A 16,978-nucleotide genomic window follows, 5' to 3' on the forward strand; every position below is an offset into this window, starting at 1 on the left:
CACGTGGGGGATTGGCCAGGAATCTCCTCGTCTTCCTTGGCAACGGGGGGAGATGGGCGCGCGCTGCCTGGCCGCTGACATGGCACATACCCACGTGGGGGATTGGCCAAGAATCTCCTCGTCTTCCTTGGCAACGGGGGGAGATGGGCGCGCGCTGCCTGGCCGCTGACATGGCGCATACCCACGTGGGGGATTGGCCAGGAATCTCCTCGTCTTCCTTGGCAACGGGGGGAGATGGGCGCGCGCTGCCTGGCCGCTGACATGGCACATACCCACGTGGGGGATTGGCCAAGAATCTCCTCGTCTTCCTTGGCAACGGGGGGAGATGGGCGCGCGCTGCCTGGCCGCTGACATGGCACATACCCACGTGGGGGATTGGCCAAGAATCTCCTCGTCTTCCTTGGCAACGGGGGGAGATGGGCGCGCGCTGCCTGGCCGCTGACATGGCACATACCCACGTGGGGGATTGGCCAAGAATCTCCTCGTCTTCCTTGGCAACGGGGGGAGATGGGCGCGCGCTGCCTGGCCGCTGACATGGCACATACCCACGTGGGGGATTGGCCAAGAATCTCCTCGTCTTCCTTGGCAACGGGGGGAGATGGGCGCGCGCTGCCTGGCCGCTGACATGGCGCATACCCACGTGGGGGATTGGCCAGGAATCTCCTCGTCTTCCTTGGCAACGGGGGGAGATGGGCGCGCGCTGCCTGGCCGCTGACATGGCACATACCCACGTGGGGGATTGGCCAGGAATCTCCTCGTCTTCCTTGGCAACGGGGGGAGATGGGCGCGCGCTGCCTGGCCGCTGACATGGCACATACCCACGTGGGGGATTGGCCAAGAATCTCCTCGTCTTCCTTGGCAACGGGGGGAGATGGGCGCGCGCTGCCTGGCCGCTGACATGGCACATACCCACGTGGGGGATTGGCCAAGAATCTCCTCGTCTTCCTTGGCAACGGGGGGAGATGGGCGCGCGCTGCCTGGCCGCTGACATGGCGCATACCCACGTGGGGGATTGGCCAGGAATCTCCTCGTCATCCTTGGCAACGGGGGGAGATGGGCGCGCGCTGCCTGGCCGCTGACATGGCACATACCCACGTGGGGGATTGGCCAAGAATCTCCTCGTCTTCCTTGGCAACGGGGGGAGATGGGCGCGCGCTGCCTGGCCGCTGACATGGCACATACCCACGTGGGGGATTGGCCAGGAATCTCCTCGTCTTCCTTGGCAACGGGGGGAGATGGGCGCGCGCTGCCTGGCCGCTGACATGGCACATACCCACGTGGGGGATTGGCCAAGAATCTCCTCGTCTTCCTTGGCAACGGGGGGAGATGGGCGCGCGCTGCCTGGCCGCTGACATGGCACATACCCACGTGGGGGATTGGCCAAGAATCTCCTCGTCTTCCTTGGCCACGGGGGGAGATGGGCGCGCGCTGCCTGGCCGCTGACATGGCACATACCCACGTGGGGGATTGGCCAAGAATCTCCTCGTCTTCCTTGGCAACGGGGGGAGATGGGCGCGCGCTGCCTGGCCGCTGACATGGCACATACCCACGTGGGGGATTGGCCAAGAATCTCCTCGTCTTCCTTGGCAACGGGGGGAGATGGGCGCGCGCTGCCTGGCCGCTGACATGGCGCATACCCACGTGGGGGATTGGCCAGGAATCTCCTCGTCTTCCTTGGCAACGGGGGGAGATGGGCGCGCGCTGCCTGGCCGCTGACATGGCACATACCCACGTGGGGGATTGGCCAGGAATCTCCTCGTCTTCCTTGGCAACGGGGGGAGATGGGCGCGCGCTGCCTGGCCGCTGACATGGCACATACCCACGTGGGGGATTGGCCAAGAATCTCCTCGTCTTCCTTGGCAACGGGGGGAGATGGGCGCGCGCTGCCTGGCCGCTGACATGGCACATACCCACGTGGGGGATATGCCAAGAATCTCCTCGTCTTCCTTGGCAACGGGGGGAGATGGGCGCGCGCTGCCTGGCCGCTGACATGGCACATACCCACGTGGGGGATTGGCCAAGAATCTCCTCGTCTTCCTTGGCAACGGGGGGAGATGGGCGCGCGCTGCCTGGCCGCTGACATGGCGCATACCCACGTGGGGGATTGGCCAGGAATCTCCTCGTCTTCCTTGGCAACGGGGGGAGATGGGCGCGCGCTGCCTGGCCGCTGACATGGCACATACCCACGTGGGGGATTGGCCAGGAATCTCCTCGTCTTCCTTGGCAACGGGGGGAGATGGGCGCGCGCTGCCTGGCCGCTGACATGGCACATACCCACGTGGGGGATTGGCCAAGAATCGGGCGTGAGAAGGGCTAATGCACCCGCTTAAAGGAGTACTGACACGAAATTTCAAAGCTGAGATCCGCTCTAGCAATCAAGTACAACGACAACACAAATAGGTGTCTGTAAATAAATGCATCTTTCTTTCTTTGTAGTTGTGTGTGTGTGTGTGTGTGATCTCTCTTTCGCGAACATTACTGAACCGCGCAAATTCAACTCGTGCATTCGCACTTTCACATTCTTCCCCTCGGGGAAATGCGGGGAATTTTCTTCACCTGTTTTCTGTCCTGGAATGGTAGGAAACTGACTTTTATTTTGAGGTAATGCATGCTCGTAGCGCGTTCCTTCATTTCAAGGTAACACATGACCTATTTATTTCCGGTTTTCTCTCCTTTTTTTCTTGGTAGCGGGTGCAACGCTGAATTTCGCTGTCATGCGTTTCCATTTATCAGGGAGTTTTAGTACAGCGTTTGCTGCATTTGCGTACGGTAAACGCTAAATTTTTGCGTCACGCTACGTAAACAGCGCGAGAGGAGTTTTAGTAGAGCGTCTCACCGGTTTTGCGAAGCGACACGCTAATCCTTACGGCGCCATCTGTGGAATGTTTTGCTAAATCACTCGCCGGCTGATCTGCCAGCGGAGTTCCAGAGTGCTTGGACATTTTACGACTATCATAACAAGTGTAAATAAATTCTTTCCCGTTAGTATTGAATGCAACATGGCCATAACGCGACATGAATATTCTCTTACCTGAGTCTGTTCCATAAATAAAGCGTCGAAGCCCCGTGGCACTTCTTTCGTACAATCACACAAGACGCGCTGAACCGAATGTCCGTGTTTGACGCATACATTTTATTAAACTTCAAAAAAATCCAGAGATGCGTTTTGAAAGAACACAAATTCACAACTTGCGTTGCCACGGCTGGGCTGGATGAGCGGCAGGCGCGCGCTTTCATACTGCCTGCGCGCCGCTCCTTCGCGGCGCTGCCGCCCAACCGTTGCCAGTTGACCGCTCCTCTACACCGCCAGTACGGGCGGTGTAGAGGAGCGGCGCGCGCGCATTTGCCGCTGCCCTAGCCCTGCCGTGGCTACAGGTGATACCTGTCCGCATTAATTTACATTCGCGTCCTTAAAATAGGCGATTCCTTGGGTTAAACAGCTTAACATTATCATCCGGAAGCGCAGAATCAAACATTTGAAAGAACCATTTTAACGTGGGGTACATGACGAAAAATATGCAAGGTCTTCATATCTTATCAGCGACTGTATTATATGAAAATGGTGAGAAAGGCAATAAACACGGCACTTTCCGTGACTGAAATATCAATTCTTATTTTTCATTTCGGATTATGTCTTGGTCTGCACACGAACAGGGCACGACCAGTGACGCGAATTCATGATTTCCCGTCGAGGGAGATACGGTTATTGCTTAGCCAAAAGTGATTCTGCTATTCACGCCCCTGTCGGGCTGAGCGGACTGCCGGCAGCGAAGCGCACTGTCAAAAGAATACAGCTAAAAATCATGTAACTGAAGCGCACAACCATTTTTTTTTGTGAGGTATAGCAGCCAAGGTACTCATTGGCAGCGGTGATGTTCCGCGGCAGATCCAAAATACACGCGGCAAGCGTCGTCGGCTCACTCGGACAGAGGCGATGCGTCGACTAACAGAAAGGAGGGTTGGAAGGGTAGAGGGTTGGTTCGAAGCGCTCTCACACTGCCAAGAATATGCTGTATCGTTTCCTTCTTGGGTGCGCAGGCCTTATGAAAGTGCGCGCTCGGCGCTCCTCCAGTCCGGCCGTGGCGTTGCAAATCTGAACCGCGATTGACAGGCGATCGGTTGCCTCCTCCTGCCCGTCCTAAATTCGGCACTCACCTCGCGCGTGGTTTGCGTGGACGAACAGCAAGTCGCTTAACTCTGGCGCGCAAGCCAAGAAGGCTTTTAGCCACGCACACTGCACATACACGATGCGATGTTGAGTCGTACGTCACACGAAAAAGATAATCCAGAGCATGGCAAATACTGTCCAACCGCAGAAGCACAACGTTGCATTTCATGGCGGAGCCTACGCGTCCACAACACACACAGCTTCAGTTGCTTGCTTGGCTGCATAGCTCACGATGATACAGAGCTGCGAGAAGCCGACGGACTAACCACTCGGCGTATTTAAAAAGACAGGACCAAGAACTTGGTCCATCGGAAGAAAATTACTGCTACAGGATTCCGGAACCGTGGATGGTTGTCGCGTTACTTGCCTCTATGTTGGAAACACAAGCGGCCTCACGTACGCACGCTGTTTTGCTGAAATAGCGTCCGCTATTCTTCCGTCCGCTAAACGCAGAAGCGGCTTAGCGTACGGCGCAAGCGCAGTGCGAAGGACGCAAAAAATAGCGTTCGCTAAGTGTTTGCGTACGGCTGCGTACGTTATTCTAAAACTCTCTATTTTGTTTACGTTAACCCGTAAGATCTAACATCCGTAGGTCTAGACTAGAACAGTGGTGTGGTGAAACAGAAGAAGGTTTACGTCTGGCAACATTTCCCACCATTCAGTTTGAAAGTAAGGTGCAACAGTAGTTCTGTATGTATCCTAGTAGCATGCAGAATTGGATCATTGGCAGTCAACGTATGATAGATTTTCGGCTCCGAATGTTCCCTCGCAGTCGTACTTGAAGCTCGTACTCATTCTATCACACTGCATATGAACGCGCACTTGGTCTTAGCGATTTCATTTGCTTAACTCTTCAGGGCAGAGGAACAAATCTGATCTCTATTTAAGCTAAACTTTCGACGTAATTAAAAAGAGAAAGAGGGTTCTTTGCCATAAATCTGATATGTTATTACGCGAGAGCTAAGTCAGCTGAGAAGTTATGTGTAGTATTTGTGTCAGATTTAAGAGTTAACGAAAGAAGGAAACGTGAAATTTTTGGGCGCAGCACTTTCGCGGCCGCTACTCTGGTTTGGCAGCGGCAGGGGCGACGTAACCGAGCGAGCGAAGACAGAAAGAAAATGGCGTAGGAAAGTGTGGCGAAAAAGTGAGGGGGAGTGAAATATGCTGATCCCGCCCGAGACGCTCGTCGACGGCGGCGCTTGCGTGGCTCATCGGAACCACGTGAAATTTGTGCGGCAGGTTCAAACACGATTTAAATATGCTCCGTGATCGAGAATACTGCAGTTCACGCTGCGCACAAATTTCGTATTAGAGATTGTAGTAATTGCTAGCCATTTTTTGAGAGTATGATGCAGTTCATAGGGAATTATGTGTAATCGTTTGTTACGGCTCCCATTTTTACACGAAACATTCATATAAACTTCCGCCATAACCGTACCCAAATGCATTACGTGGTAGCCAAGAAGATTTTTTTTGTTTAGGCTACAAAAGCATGGCCTCATAATGTTGAGCTCCGGCTGCCGCGCTTCATTGGCGATAATTCACAGCGTGTTAGGACAATGACTATGCGCAGCAAGTTTCACTTCCGTTAACTCAATTAACGCCTGCGACGAATCTGTCTACTCATATTATGTATTGTTGCTTCGTCTCGTACGGTATCTACCCGAACACCTTGCAAATAGCTCGAGAGCTTGGACCCCGTCACTCGGTGCTCCCTATAACCTTTCCGAGCGTGTTGCAGCGTTTAGGTCCCGAAACAATTGCCACGGCGGGCATAACTTATTCGGGCAATTTGGCTGTGTCGCTTATCATCCTTTCCGCTGGAGACGCGCCGGTCGCTCGGAACACCAATGCTAATGTCCCTCTAAGATTCCGGAGACACAGGCACGCGCAAACGCGCACGAGCCTAAAAAAAGGCGATGAAGTGCCTCATGTGCTCCCAACTTTCCTATCCGGTTTCCGAGGTCGGGTTATAAGGCGTCTGAGCGCCTTTGTCTCCGGCCAGCAAAGACAAAAAAGAGGCGCCGTTGCCCCGGCAACTCGCTCGAATGCACCTTATTATGCATTCACTAGCTACTGAAGCAGTTCCAGCCAGGGCGCATAAAGGACCACCGTTTTCCGACTTTTAACTCGCTGAAGATTCCCCGGAGAAATGGGGGCGAGTTTTTCTTCCGCTGATCGAACCGTTATAAGTTGGCGCCAGTCGAGTCGCGCCACTTTTTATTTGTTACTTGAAGAAGAGTAATTTGGGATTTTCGTTCAGCGAGGTTTTTCCTTGTTGTCAGTTGTAGCCGCCGAGGCCGACCTACAATAGCCACTGCTTAGTTATTTCTGGGCGTGATTGGATGCTGACTTTCCGTGTTTGCGAAAACGAAAATGTCGCTCCTTATCAGTCACCTCTCCAATCTTTCTTAATGGCTGTCATTGAACCTCGCAGCAAACGTCACCAGATGTCCTGCTACGAGAAAAATTACCGAATGGGTTTTATCTCGACTTACTTTTGGTGGCAGAGAAACGGAGAAATGTATGAGCACGGAAGCTTCAGGGATGATACAGTTATCCGGCTGGAGTAACTTCGCTGCCCAAAAATGTTTTGCTTTGTGTACAAACTAGGGGCCGTTTATCTGTGCAAGGTACCTACCAAAATTCTGCTCTAAATTAAAGGAATGGTTGACGGACTATGTCATCATCATCATCACCCTTACTATTAACAAGGACTTTACTGTTAAATATAGGGTTACAATGACAATGGGGTTGCTTAAGCTATTCAAAAAAGCAAGCAACCTTCCCAAAAAGTACTGGATGAACTAAGCGTCACCTTGATAGCAAAAGCAGCCGAAAATCAAAAATCTTCAAAAAAGTCTATATTTTTTCCCAACCACCGAAGCTTGAAGCAATCCTATTGTACTGTAATAATGTGTTATCAACGAGCCTGGGTTCAAACGTTTCTGCTCGACAGGTCGCTTAGCATAAAATTTGAAAGCTTTCTCAACATTTATTATCCCTTTGCAATTAAAGCCCATCTTCCGGGACTGTAATAAAGTCGCGTCAGTTACCAAAGGCTGCTTATTTCAAATTAAGCGAAGCTGCAGTGTGTACTTCCATCCGCGTTATCTGAATACTTACCACCGAACAGACAGCGAAATAATGTCTCAGCAGTTTCTTTTTTTTTTTTTTTCATGGATGATAGTCATGTGCCTAAAAGTGAACTGTAGTCATCTGATTCAGCGCCCCGTTGTACGTGAGACGTTTATTGGTTTACTGCTTGTACATAGTTCATTTGTCGCTTTCATTGTCATTCCCCATACCTTACATATTCATTCCTTTCTCTTTCTGTCCCCAGTACCCTCCCCCAGAGGGAAGTAGCAGGCCCAAGATCAATTTCTCAGGCCGACCTCTTCTCCTTTTTCAATAAACATTTACTCTCTCTCTCACCGGGCTATACACCTATTTGAAAGTGTAGCTTTTTTAACACGAAAGTGTTTTATGCAAGGGTACAACAAGATCTCACCCTCGTCATATCCTTCACGGAAGTGACGTCACCTGAAAAAGTGTCATTGACGTTGCGGAACCCGGATTCGAGCTCATGCCTTCTCGTGCACTCCCACCGCAACAGGAGGAATGTTGCGCTCTACCGACTACGCTATGAGCAGAGACGGCAGTATGACACATTCAGATGGTGCTGCCGTCTATGAGAGGCGAAGCGAAGTAGCGCATCATGACGCTAATGAGCGCCGACAGTTGGCGCCTCGATGCCAGCGCCTTCGTGTACGGGGGACGCGCGTCAATTGAGGCACCCTCCGCGGAGGCGTTGTTCCCATTACCGTTCTGTTTCAGGCTGCTGTTTCGGTGCATGTCATTTTTGGTTCTGTTGTCCCGGAATAAACCGGTTTTTTTGTTTCCCGCGTGTCGGCGTCACTTCGTCTGGTGGGGTGAGGCTCGCGAACCCTTCGCACATAAAGGAGGTTCCTTTAATATTCAACTGCTCCTGCGTAGACAACTTTCACTTTCGTGTTTTAACGATTCCTATAAAAGAGGGTTCTTTTTTTGCCTCACTTATGGCGACAATACCAGCAAACACCCTGCAGGAAAGCCAACTTGCTCTGGCAATGATGGTGATCGCGGGTTAAGTGAAAGATGGTTGACAGGTGAAGCTTCCTTTAATCAAAAGCCAATGTCTTCAGAGGCCAAAAGTCAAAGTCTAAAATCCAGACGGTTACGCCCAAAAACGCACTGCGGGACAGCCAATTTACACAATGGGTTTCCACAGAGGCACATCAAGCGCGGCTGCACAGTCAACATTCATCCTGGCCAATCCCCCCGAGTGGGTACGTGCCAACCACTTCACCAGCATCACCGTCATCAAATTCCAAACTCATACGAGAACGAACGAATCCATCAAGAACCTGGACTTTGATTCGACTCTGTTTGCGGCGGAAGAAATCTTCGCGTTTCAACCATCTTTGTTGTTAGACTAAGGGGCTTTGGCTTTTAAGCACAGAAAAAGTGCTTTCGTGTAACATAGCGTCCACATGTCGGCTAATCTGGCAGCTACATGCGTGCTGGTTGGTGAGGGAAATCTTGTAGTTAACGCCAGTGACGCAGTTCTTTTGTTCTGCAAGCTTCTTTACTTAGCTTTTCAGCATCCGACTACAGCTAAAAGCCAAGTGCATCACATTAACGCCCTAATGACTGGCAATCTGTCAGACTGCTTTTTATCCCCTGGTTGGCCCTTGTTGCCTTTTATGCGGGTTTTAAGACGCCGTGAAAAAACGGTACATCGCCAGGTGAAGGGAGCGCCTACATCACTGCGCAGAGGCCGCCCCGCAGCAGTTACTCCGGAAGCTTTTCACAGTCAGATCCCTGCAATAAAACAACGCGAAAAGGAAATAAATAAATGTAATTTTAGTTCTCTTCTTTCTTAAAAGGCTTTGAGCAAATTCCCTGTCATGTTGTCTGTGTGAAGAAAACTTATCAATGACCCTCGGAAACAGCTTTCTGATAACGACGCATAGCCCTCCAAAATTTCAGTTGACATCGCTTTCATCGAGAATTGAAGCGACAGTCGATCACCTGTGTGAGTTACGTGAAATGCAGCGCCAGCATTGCCGTCTGCTTTGTACGTGTCAGTCTGAGCGTCGTCTGCAACGGCCTGCCTTTCCGCGGTGCGTGCAGGTCCTGTGGATCCGTCGGCGCGACTACAACGTGCTCACGGTGGGCCTGGACACGTACACGGCCGACGACCGCTTCCAGGCGGTGCACCTGGAGCGCTCCTCGGACTGGGCGCTGCAGATCCGCTACGTGCAGCTCTCGGACCAGGGGCTGTACGAGTGCCAGGTCTCCTCGGACCCCAAGATCAGCTACTTCGTCAACCTCACCGTCCTAGGTAGTGTGCGCCACGCCCTCTCTCGGGGAGGGGGCGTCTTTTGTCTCGTACTTCGGGCTGACGGATTGTTCTCGCGGCTTACTCCATAGCAGTTTTAAAAAAAAAGGCTTCTATGTATTATGCGACTGCACTTCTAAGCCATCTGATATTCGCCTTACGACGTAATGTATACATTATCCCGCCACATGGCCCAGCGCTGTGCCCTACCTCCGCGTCACAAACCTGAAGTTGCTTCTGCTACCGTAGCTAAGCTCCACCTGTTGAGTTTAGCGACCAAAGGTTTCACAGTAATATGTACAGTCATGGGCAAATCAAAAGCGAACAAGAAATTATGAACCAGAACACGCAAATTTGAAAAATACTGTTTGTTGAGGTCTAACGTTGGACCTCCACGAACAGTATTTTTCAATACCACAGGGCGCCGTTATACAGCGGCACCCTGCCGGTTTATTTTGAAAGCCACATTTGCCAACTTTGTTTTTGTAACTAAGCCGCGCGTCATTTCGACTTGCATAGGAAGAAATCGCGCTATATCTGTGTTCCGGTTCATACCTTCGTGTTCGCGTTTCGTTTGTCTATGACTAAACATACATACATACATACATACATACATACATACATACATACATACATACATACATACATACATACATACATACATACATACATACATACATACATACATACATACATACATACATACATACATACATACATACATACGGCTTTAGCAAATCGAACGTGATAAAATGTCTATGACACCAGCCTTTCAGCAAGACTGATGTCATAACATAGATAGTGAATTTCAATCTCCGAAAGATTTCAGGACAATAAATTAGATATAACAAGAATAAATAAATTCTGCTTGGAAAACTTTAACGTTCGAATTGCGGGTATGATGCCCCAAAAGCAATGAAAGTGTCCAGCCCGAATTTTTAGACTCCTCAGTCATCCATTAGGTTCCTCGCATCTTGTGTAACAGTTAACAACATCGACGTTTTATCTCATGCGACGCAATTGCACATATTGCCGAAATATGAAAATGAACAGCAGTGCATGCATATTCAAAGAGAAGTTTTGGCATGGAAGCCTGTAGCATTGTTCACAAAGTGCCTAACTTTTGATGTACAGTGGAGCGGGGATGAGTTCATCTTGTCACAGTGTAAAAAAGGGTGGGAACAAAACGACTAATGCCAATGTCTTTTTCATCACTCGTTTTGTAGCGTCCCTTTATTACGCAGTGGGAACATGAAGTTGTTCCCACTAGACCAGACCTCCGCTCTTATTCAAGCTATTAGCGTGAAGCGTCCTCTCCGCCGGCCTTGTTACAACTTTGAGCGAGCGTCGCCGTCGCGGATACATAGACACCTGCAACGCGCGCCTTGCCGGACTCAAGCCGCGCGGCGCTAGTTACTGCAGAGGCCCAATCGACGCCGTGGCCGCTGCCATTAAACGGGTGCCCCCGTGAGCCGCCCGGGGGTGTTCGCCGGCTGGGCGCGACGAGCCCGGCGAATAAACACGGAACAAGCGCCGGGGGAAGCGGAAGGAAAAAAAAAAGGAAGGGCGCAAAGGGAAGAAGAAGGAAGCGCAGCTGGCGAGCGATTCTCGGAGCAACAAACGGAACCTGCGCTACCGAGGTCCAATGAAAACAGGGGCCCGGTTGGTTCATTAGCAATATTGCCCCACACGGATAACCCCCTTTGTCCCGAGGCGGTGCTTCCTCGGCCGACTCTGGCCGCTGTTTCTTGATATCCTTTTCCCCGCGCGTCCTTGTCAATGTCGGGGAGAAGGGGGCGGCCGCTGAGGAATGTTGTCGTTAGCGCAGGCGCCAGGTCCCGCGCGGTGATCACAAGAGTGCGTGCGTGTTAATGCCCCCCAATAAGGGTCTGTTCCGCGTCGGTGGCCCGGCAACGAATCCTCGCAACTACTAAGGAACACGCCCGTTACTCGAGATGCTGCGGTGTGCTTGACCCGTGCCGTGCGTGGGTGGGAGAATGCGCGGGCTCGATGTTTCGGCGTTATTTAGGTCAACCTCGTTTTAACCGAAAGCTATTATTGCTCAACTCGTCCAGTTATCTAATCACTGCGCTTAAGGCGACGGTCCACTTACGTCCACGAAGGTAGTTTCTTGATCCTTCTCCGGAAAGCGTAAAAGAATGCTTGACACGAAACAAGGAATTAACTTCTCTTTCAAGAAAGTTGGTACGAACATTGAATTTAGTGGCAGGACTGGTGTGTCCATGTGCACTCGTTAACGAACACTCTTTCTTGTTTTACAAAACGCTGTCAGTTTGAGTATACGACCTGGACTGAGCTCATTCATTTTTGGGGGACATCGGAAAAAATGTATAGTTTTGCTGTTTTACTAGCAAAACATACGCCGGGGAAAGCTACACCTGGAGATAGCATGATTGTGATACTTGATTGACAGGTGTGCACATCCCTGTCCCTCATCATCTAGAGGGATGGTGACTCCGCACCTCTGAAGGGGTAGCACCATCTTATTCCACTCACTCACTTCCCGAATGTTTCCTACGAAATACCACTCTGAAATGTGCTGTCGCTTTACTCGGGAGCTGGTTGTGAGACAAAGATGACAATGACCAGGGGAATGGTGGAACGCCCATTAAAATGTTTGCCTGAAGCAAGCCGCACATCGTAGCTTAGATAAAAAGTACACAAGGGTGGTAAGTTGGTGTAGTAAGAGCCGCGCAAAAAAAAAAAAACACGTGGAAAAATTCCGAGAAGTGTCTACTAATGTGTAGCATTCTAATGCCGCTTGCCTATAGAGTGTGAGATCTTTAATGCCAAATATGGGTGTGAGTCGCGAAAGGCGTTGTATTATTTTATTCCTTCTATGGTATCGTTTGTTTATTGTCGCCAATGATGTACATTTTCGCTATGATAGCGATAGAGTGCCTTTATTTCGCTAATTATATTTTATTTTTTCGAAGATGTAAGGCATATAGTGGAGTTGGTCAGTCTACGCTATTTTTAGTCGTATTTCCGAAGTTCTTTTGCGGACTTCTTTTGTGTATTCTTTGGTTTTCGAGGGAGGTAAAATGCTTATTTTTTATTTTGCCATATCATTCTTGTTAATTGTTTATTCTTCTTCTTAGTTTTTCAAAATTCTGTCCGCCCAATTATCCCCACCTATGCTGTTATGAAGATTAAAGGTGGGCCTTTCCCCAAATCAGTGAGTGAGTGAGTGAGTGAGTGAGTGAGTGAGTGAGTGAGTGAGTGAGTGAGTGAGTGAGTGAGTGAGTGAGTGAGTGAGTGAGTGAGTGAGTGAGTGAGTGAGTGAGTGAGTGAGTGAGTGAGGGGGCGGGCGGGCGGGCGGGCTCGGAAGGAGGATCAGCGTTCCCAATGCCTGCGCTTTCCGTCCCCCGCCAACCGCAGTGGCCAAGGCCGTCATCGAGGGTGGCCCGGACCTGTTCATCCGCACGGGCAGCTCGATCAACCTGACGTGCGAGATAAGCCGCAGCCCGGAGCCTCCGCACTTCGTCTTCTGGTACCACAACGACCGAATGATCAACTACGTGTCGGCCAAGGGCGAGATCACGCTGCACAAGGGCGGGCCCGAGAAGACCGTCAGCCGACTGTACATCCGGAAGGCCGTCTCGCTCGACTCGGGAAACTACACCTGCGACCCGGCCAACGCCGAGCCCGTCTCCATCAGCGTGCACGTCGTCAATGGTGAGTCCCCTCTTTACCTTTCCGGGGGACAGCGATATGGCTGATATACGGACGCGCGGAGATCCGCACACCCAAGGTGGCTTTGCTTTACTCGGAAAGTCATCCCAGGTGAAGTGTATGGAAAAAGGCTCTATGCAATAAATCGTCGAAAGAAACGTGGAAGTAGCTTGGCCGAGCAACAAAGGACTGCCCTTCGCGATGCTTCAGACTCGATTAGCAGACAGTCAGTGCTGCTCTGAACGGCTTTTAGCTCATAGTTGGCGTCAGGGACATCAAATGTGGGGCTAATTTTATCTTACCACCATTTATTATTTGTAAATAATCAGGTCCACCGCGCCGGTTGTACGGCTCCTGTATCCTTGGCGATCGAAAATGCGCAGCGTCTATTTTCACAGATAACCTTCTGCGATAAGGCTGAAAGTACAGGTTTCAGAGCTTTCTTTTTGCAATAGAAAGATGGAACCAAAATGAGGGAATATGACGCACGCACGTAGGATGATAGAGAACGGTGGTCGGGGGACATCGAGCTCGTTGTTCATTGACTGCGTGTCAAAATGTACAACGCGAAGCAACTTCTGCAGTAAAATACCATTGCACCCTGTATGCAAGCAGTAGTGCGGTCGCGTGTGGAATCACTAACGGAGCACGACAACGCTGTTGTGGAACTTCCCTGTCGGCAGCCGCAGTCATCCATAGTGGTCATGCGCCATTCTTGTGTAAGCCTTCATCATCCTCATCACCGTCTTCAAGGCCGCAGGCGCAATGATCAACGCTGAGACGCGAAGAAAACAACAATAAGCGTTCTTCTTTAGAGCGCGCTTTTGTGGCAGGCAAAATGTTATACCGCAGCCTAGTCCAGCAGGCACAGGTTCCCCCCGGTAAAACCCGTGTTTAGTTCCCTTTTAAGCTATTGCGTCGTGGCAATAGGTGAACTGACCGTGAGTTACTTGGCGACGGCTTCCAGTAAGCTAAATTTAGTGTCAGAGACTCAAACACAGCATTCCAGAATCTTACAAAGGGACGGATCTCGCCCGAGGCACTGAAAATTCTAGTCGGTTTCAAAAACCAGAGAAAGGTCCAAATCGTACGGAAGCCGACAGACTCTTTTCGTTACGGTAACGAGAACGCTCACAACGCGGCTTGAGGTTTGGCTAACCGAGCCTATCACGTCGAGGAAACGTCTGAGCACTTCTCAGGGCCTGGGATGGGGAGGGACCGTGCGGTCTCGTACAGGGACGTATTTAATAATTACAGTCTGGAACAGGTTAAATATCCCCCGCTTACGGTACTCTCAAGAAATGGTAGTCTGTAGCATGGCGCCTCTTAGAGACAAATACATTCCCCAATCCTTGGTTATTTTCTCTTGCCCTTCCTCCGCATTCCCGTCATCCATCGTGACCAGTGGTCATCCTTTTCTAATTAAGGTTCTCCCTCTCTCTCTCCCCAAACCAGTCATGTGCAGTCACTGTTACCCCAAGCTCTACACGAGCGAACGTAAGCTATATACGGGCAGGGCAGACCGATGCCATACTATTTGGGAATGTCCCCAGAAAAAAAAAAAAAATTAGCAATGGCTTAGCTCGGCTATGCCAGGATACACGTAGCGTGAGCTATGGTTCAGCTGCTTATTCTTAGGTTTTCTGGTTCTCTAGGATTATCTGATTATCATGATTACTGCTGCTAAAACACCTTCCAATCCAATCCAATCCAGTCGCGGCGGCGGCTGCTCCGGCGCGCCATATGTCCCTGCTCCTCGCGCATGCGCAGCACGGCTCTCCAGGAGCCACGCGAAACTGCTCAACCTCGGCCAGTGTAGCTCACGCTACAAAAGCATTCGTTAGGTGCTCGTTATTAATCAAGACAGGGGAGCAGTGGGACACCATTCTGCGCGGCTCCAACCGTACGTACAGATCCGGGCTGTCGAAATGGCCCAAGATGCCGTCGGAAACCAAGGACTTCTGGCCGCCGCCTGAGGGAGGTGAAGAGGCTCCGCCTCCTTTGCTTCAAAACTATGTTGAATAACTAAATCTCTCTCTCTCTCTCTCTCTCTCTCTCTCTCTCTCTCTCTCTCTCTCTCTCTCTCTCTCTCTCTCTCTCTCTCTCTCTCTCTCTCTCTCTCTCTCTCTCTCTCTCTCTCTCTCTCTCATAGTGGGTATTTATAATTTCCGCTCAATTTGTGGTTTTTATATGGCTTATATTGAAACCAATTACCCTCGGCAATTTCATGGAATTTGGAGTACGAATAAATAAATAAATAAATAAATAGATAAATAAATAAATAAATAAATAAATAAATAAATAAATAAATAAAGAGTACACTACGTGTGCATGATACGAAAGTATCGATCCTGCGTGAACGATCATGACGACACCTACAATAAAGAAAACGACGCAGCGTAGTTTCTGGCAGCTTTGCCGTGGCCCCTGTCCCCGGGAAATCCACCACCTCCACTCACGAAAGCTCTCTCACTTGACGTGGCATCATCGGCCCTGTGACAGAATCTTCCTCTTTTGCTTTGCCAAAGAAAACAGAAACCGCGCGGACCGCTTGATCCGATAGCACTTGCAACCACTTCTTTTTTGCATTTTTTTGTTGTGTTTCCCGCATCTTTGACAAGCGCGAGGAAATGTTTCTATTGATTTTTGCTTATGTTCTGCTTTTCGTACGGCATTTGTAACCGGGGTTTCCTATTTAGTTTCGTAAAAACTAGTCCGACGTAAACGTGTAATTCAAACAACGCCGTAATGTTCGTTTATGTACTTACGTTATGCCTAAGGCTATCTTAGCGCTCAGCAGTTTTGACGCGCGTGAACAATGGCCCCAGTTTCCGTAGTTCGGAAAAGGCTTGCCTATATGCACTTTGTTTCATGCTGTATGCTAAAGCAGAATTTCTGTGAACAGAGGTATGCGGTTTCGCGGAAGCTCAAAACGGCTTGAAGAAATTGACGCCAGAAAGCCCGCCCCAAAAATAAGAAAACAAATCCGACGGATCGAGTTTTTGACGATATGCTTCTCACACAAAAAAATAATAACCCTAACCTGTAGTGCAAGGGACGACTTCATCATCTTCACTTTTACGCCACATAATTGTGGGCGAAGGTGCCATTTTTCTAACGTCCGCGGCGTTTACATGAGCGACTCGTCTAAATGTGCTAAGTGTATCAAGTTTACGGTCGCCCCCTTGTTTTCGCAAAGAGCTTGTTAAGGCCTCGCAGGATGGAAAATGTTGCGCCGAAGCAGAGAGCTAAGCCAAGCCGAGTCACACGCGTCTGCACGCGTTATTGCTTCCCGTCATGGCTGTGTTCCCACGTGCTTGGAGTGTGGTTCCAAGTGCTTCGTCGCACTGCTGCACTCTCCAATCCCAACGCTCTTCCCCTTCCTTTCCTGTTTCCCCGGCGTGTTTTCTCTGGGCGCTCTACATTTCCCCGCATTGAATTGCTGATATTTCGCCAGTCTAAACGGCTCTTACAGACAGCGAGGAAACGATATGAACTGAAACTAGAACGTTTGGTGCAGGCGTGGTAGGCAATAGCGAAATGTTCTCTTCTTTTCTTCTTCCTTTTTTTTTTTATTTTTGCGTCGCTCGGGGGTGCTGCGAGGCGTTACGGAATGCGCTGCGACTTGTTCGTACTGCATAGTTCCGAGTATCGACCATAGGGCTCGAGCTTTTTCTAGAGGTGCAGTTCCTTTTGCGCGTTATGCTTTCCCGTTTCCTCTTCCCGTTTTT

At 50.3% G+C, this 16,978-nt stretch overlaps 1 protein-coding gene across 1 annotated transcript in view; it reads left to right on the forward strand.

Annotated features, from left to right (window-relative positions):
• The window catches only part of LOC144170769 (zwei Ig domain protein zig-8-like), a 327,868-nt gene that overhangs the window by 302,845 nt on the left and 8,045 nt on the right, over positions 1–16,978 (forward strand). Inside the window, exons 3-4 of the mRNA XM_077700757.1 lie at positions 9,344–9,554; positions 12,954–13,250. Coding sequence (XP_077556883.1) covers positions 9,344–9,554; positions 12,954–13,250 — 508 coding nt within the window. The remainder of the gene's footprint in view (positions 1–9,343; positions 9,555–12,953; positions 13,251–16,978) is intronic.

This window comes from Haemaphysalis longicornis, unplaced genomic scaffold, assembly GCF_048455015.1.
Source record: "Haemaphysalis longicornis isolate Haplotype H1 unplaced genomic scaffold, Haemaphysalis longicornis Haplotype H1 scaffold_2, whole genome shotgun sequence".
Lineage (NCBI taxonomy): Eukaryota > Metazoa > Arthropoda > Arachnida > Ixodida > Ixodidae > Haemaphysalis > Haemaphysalis longicornis.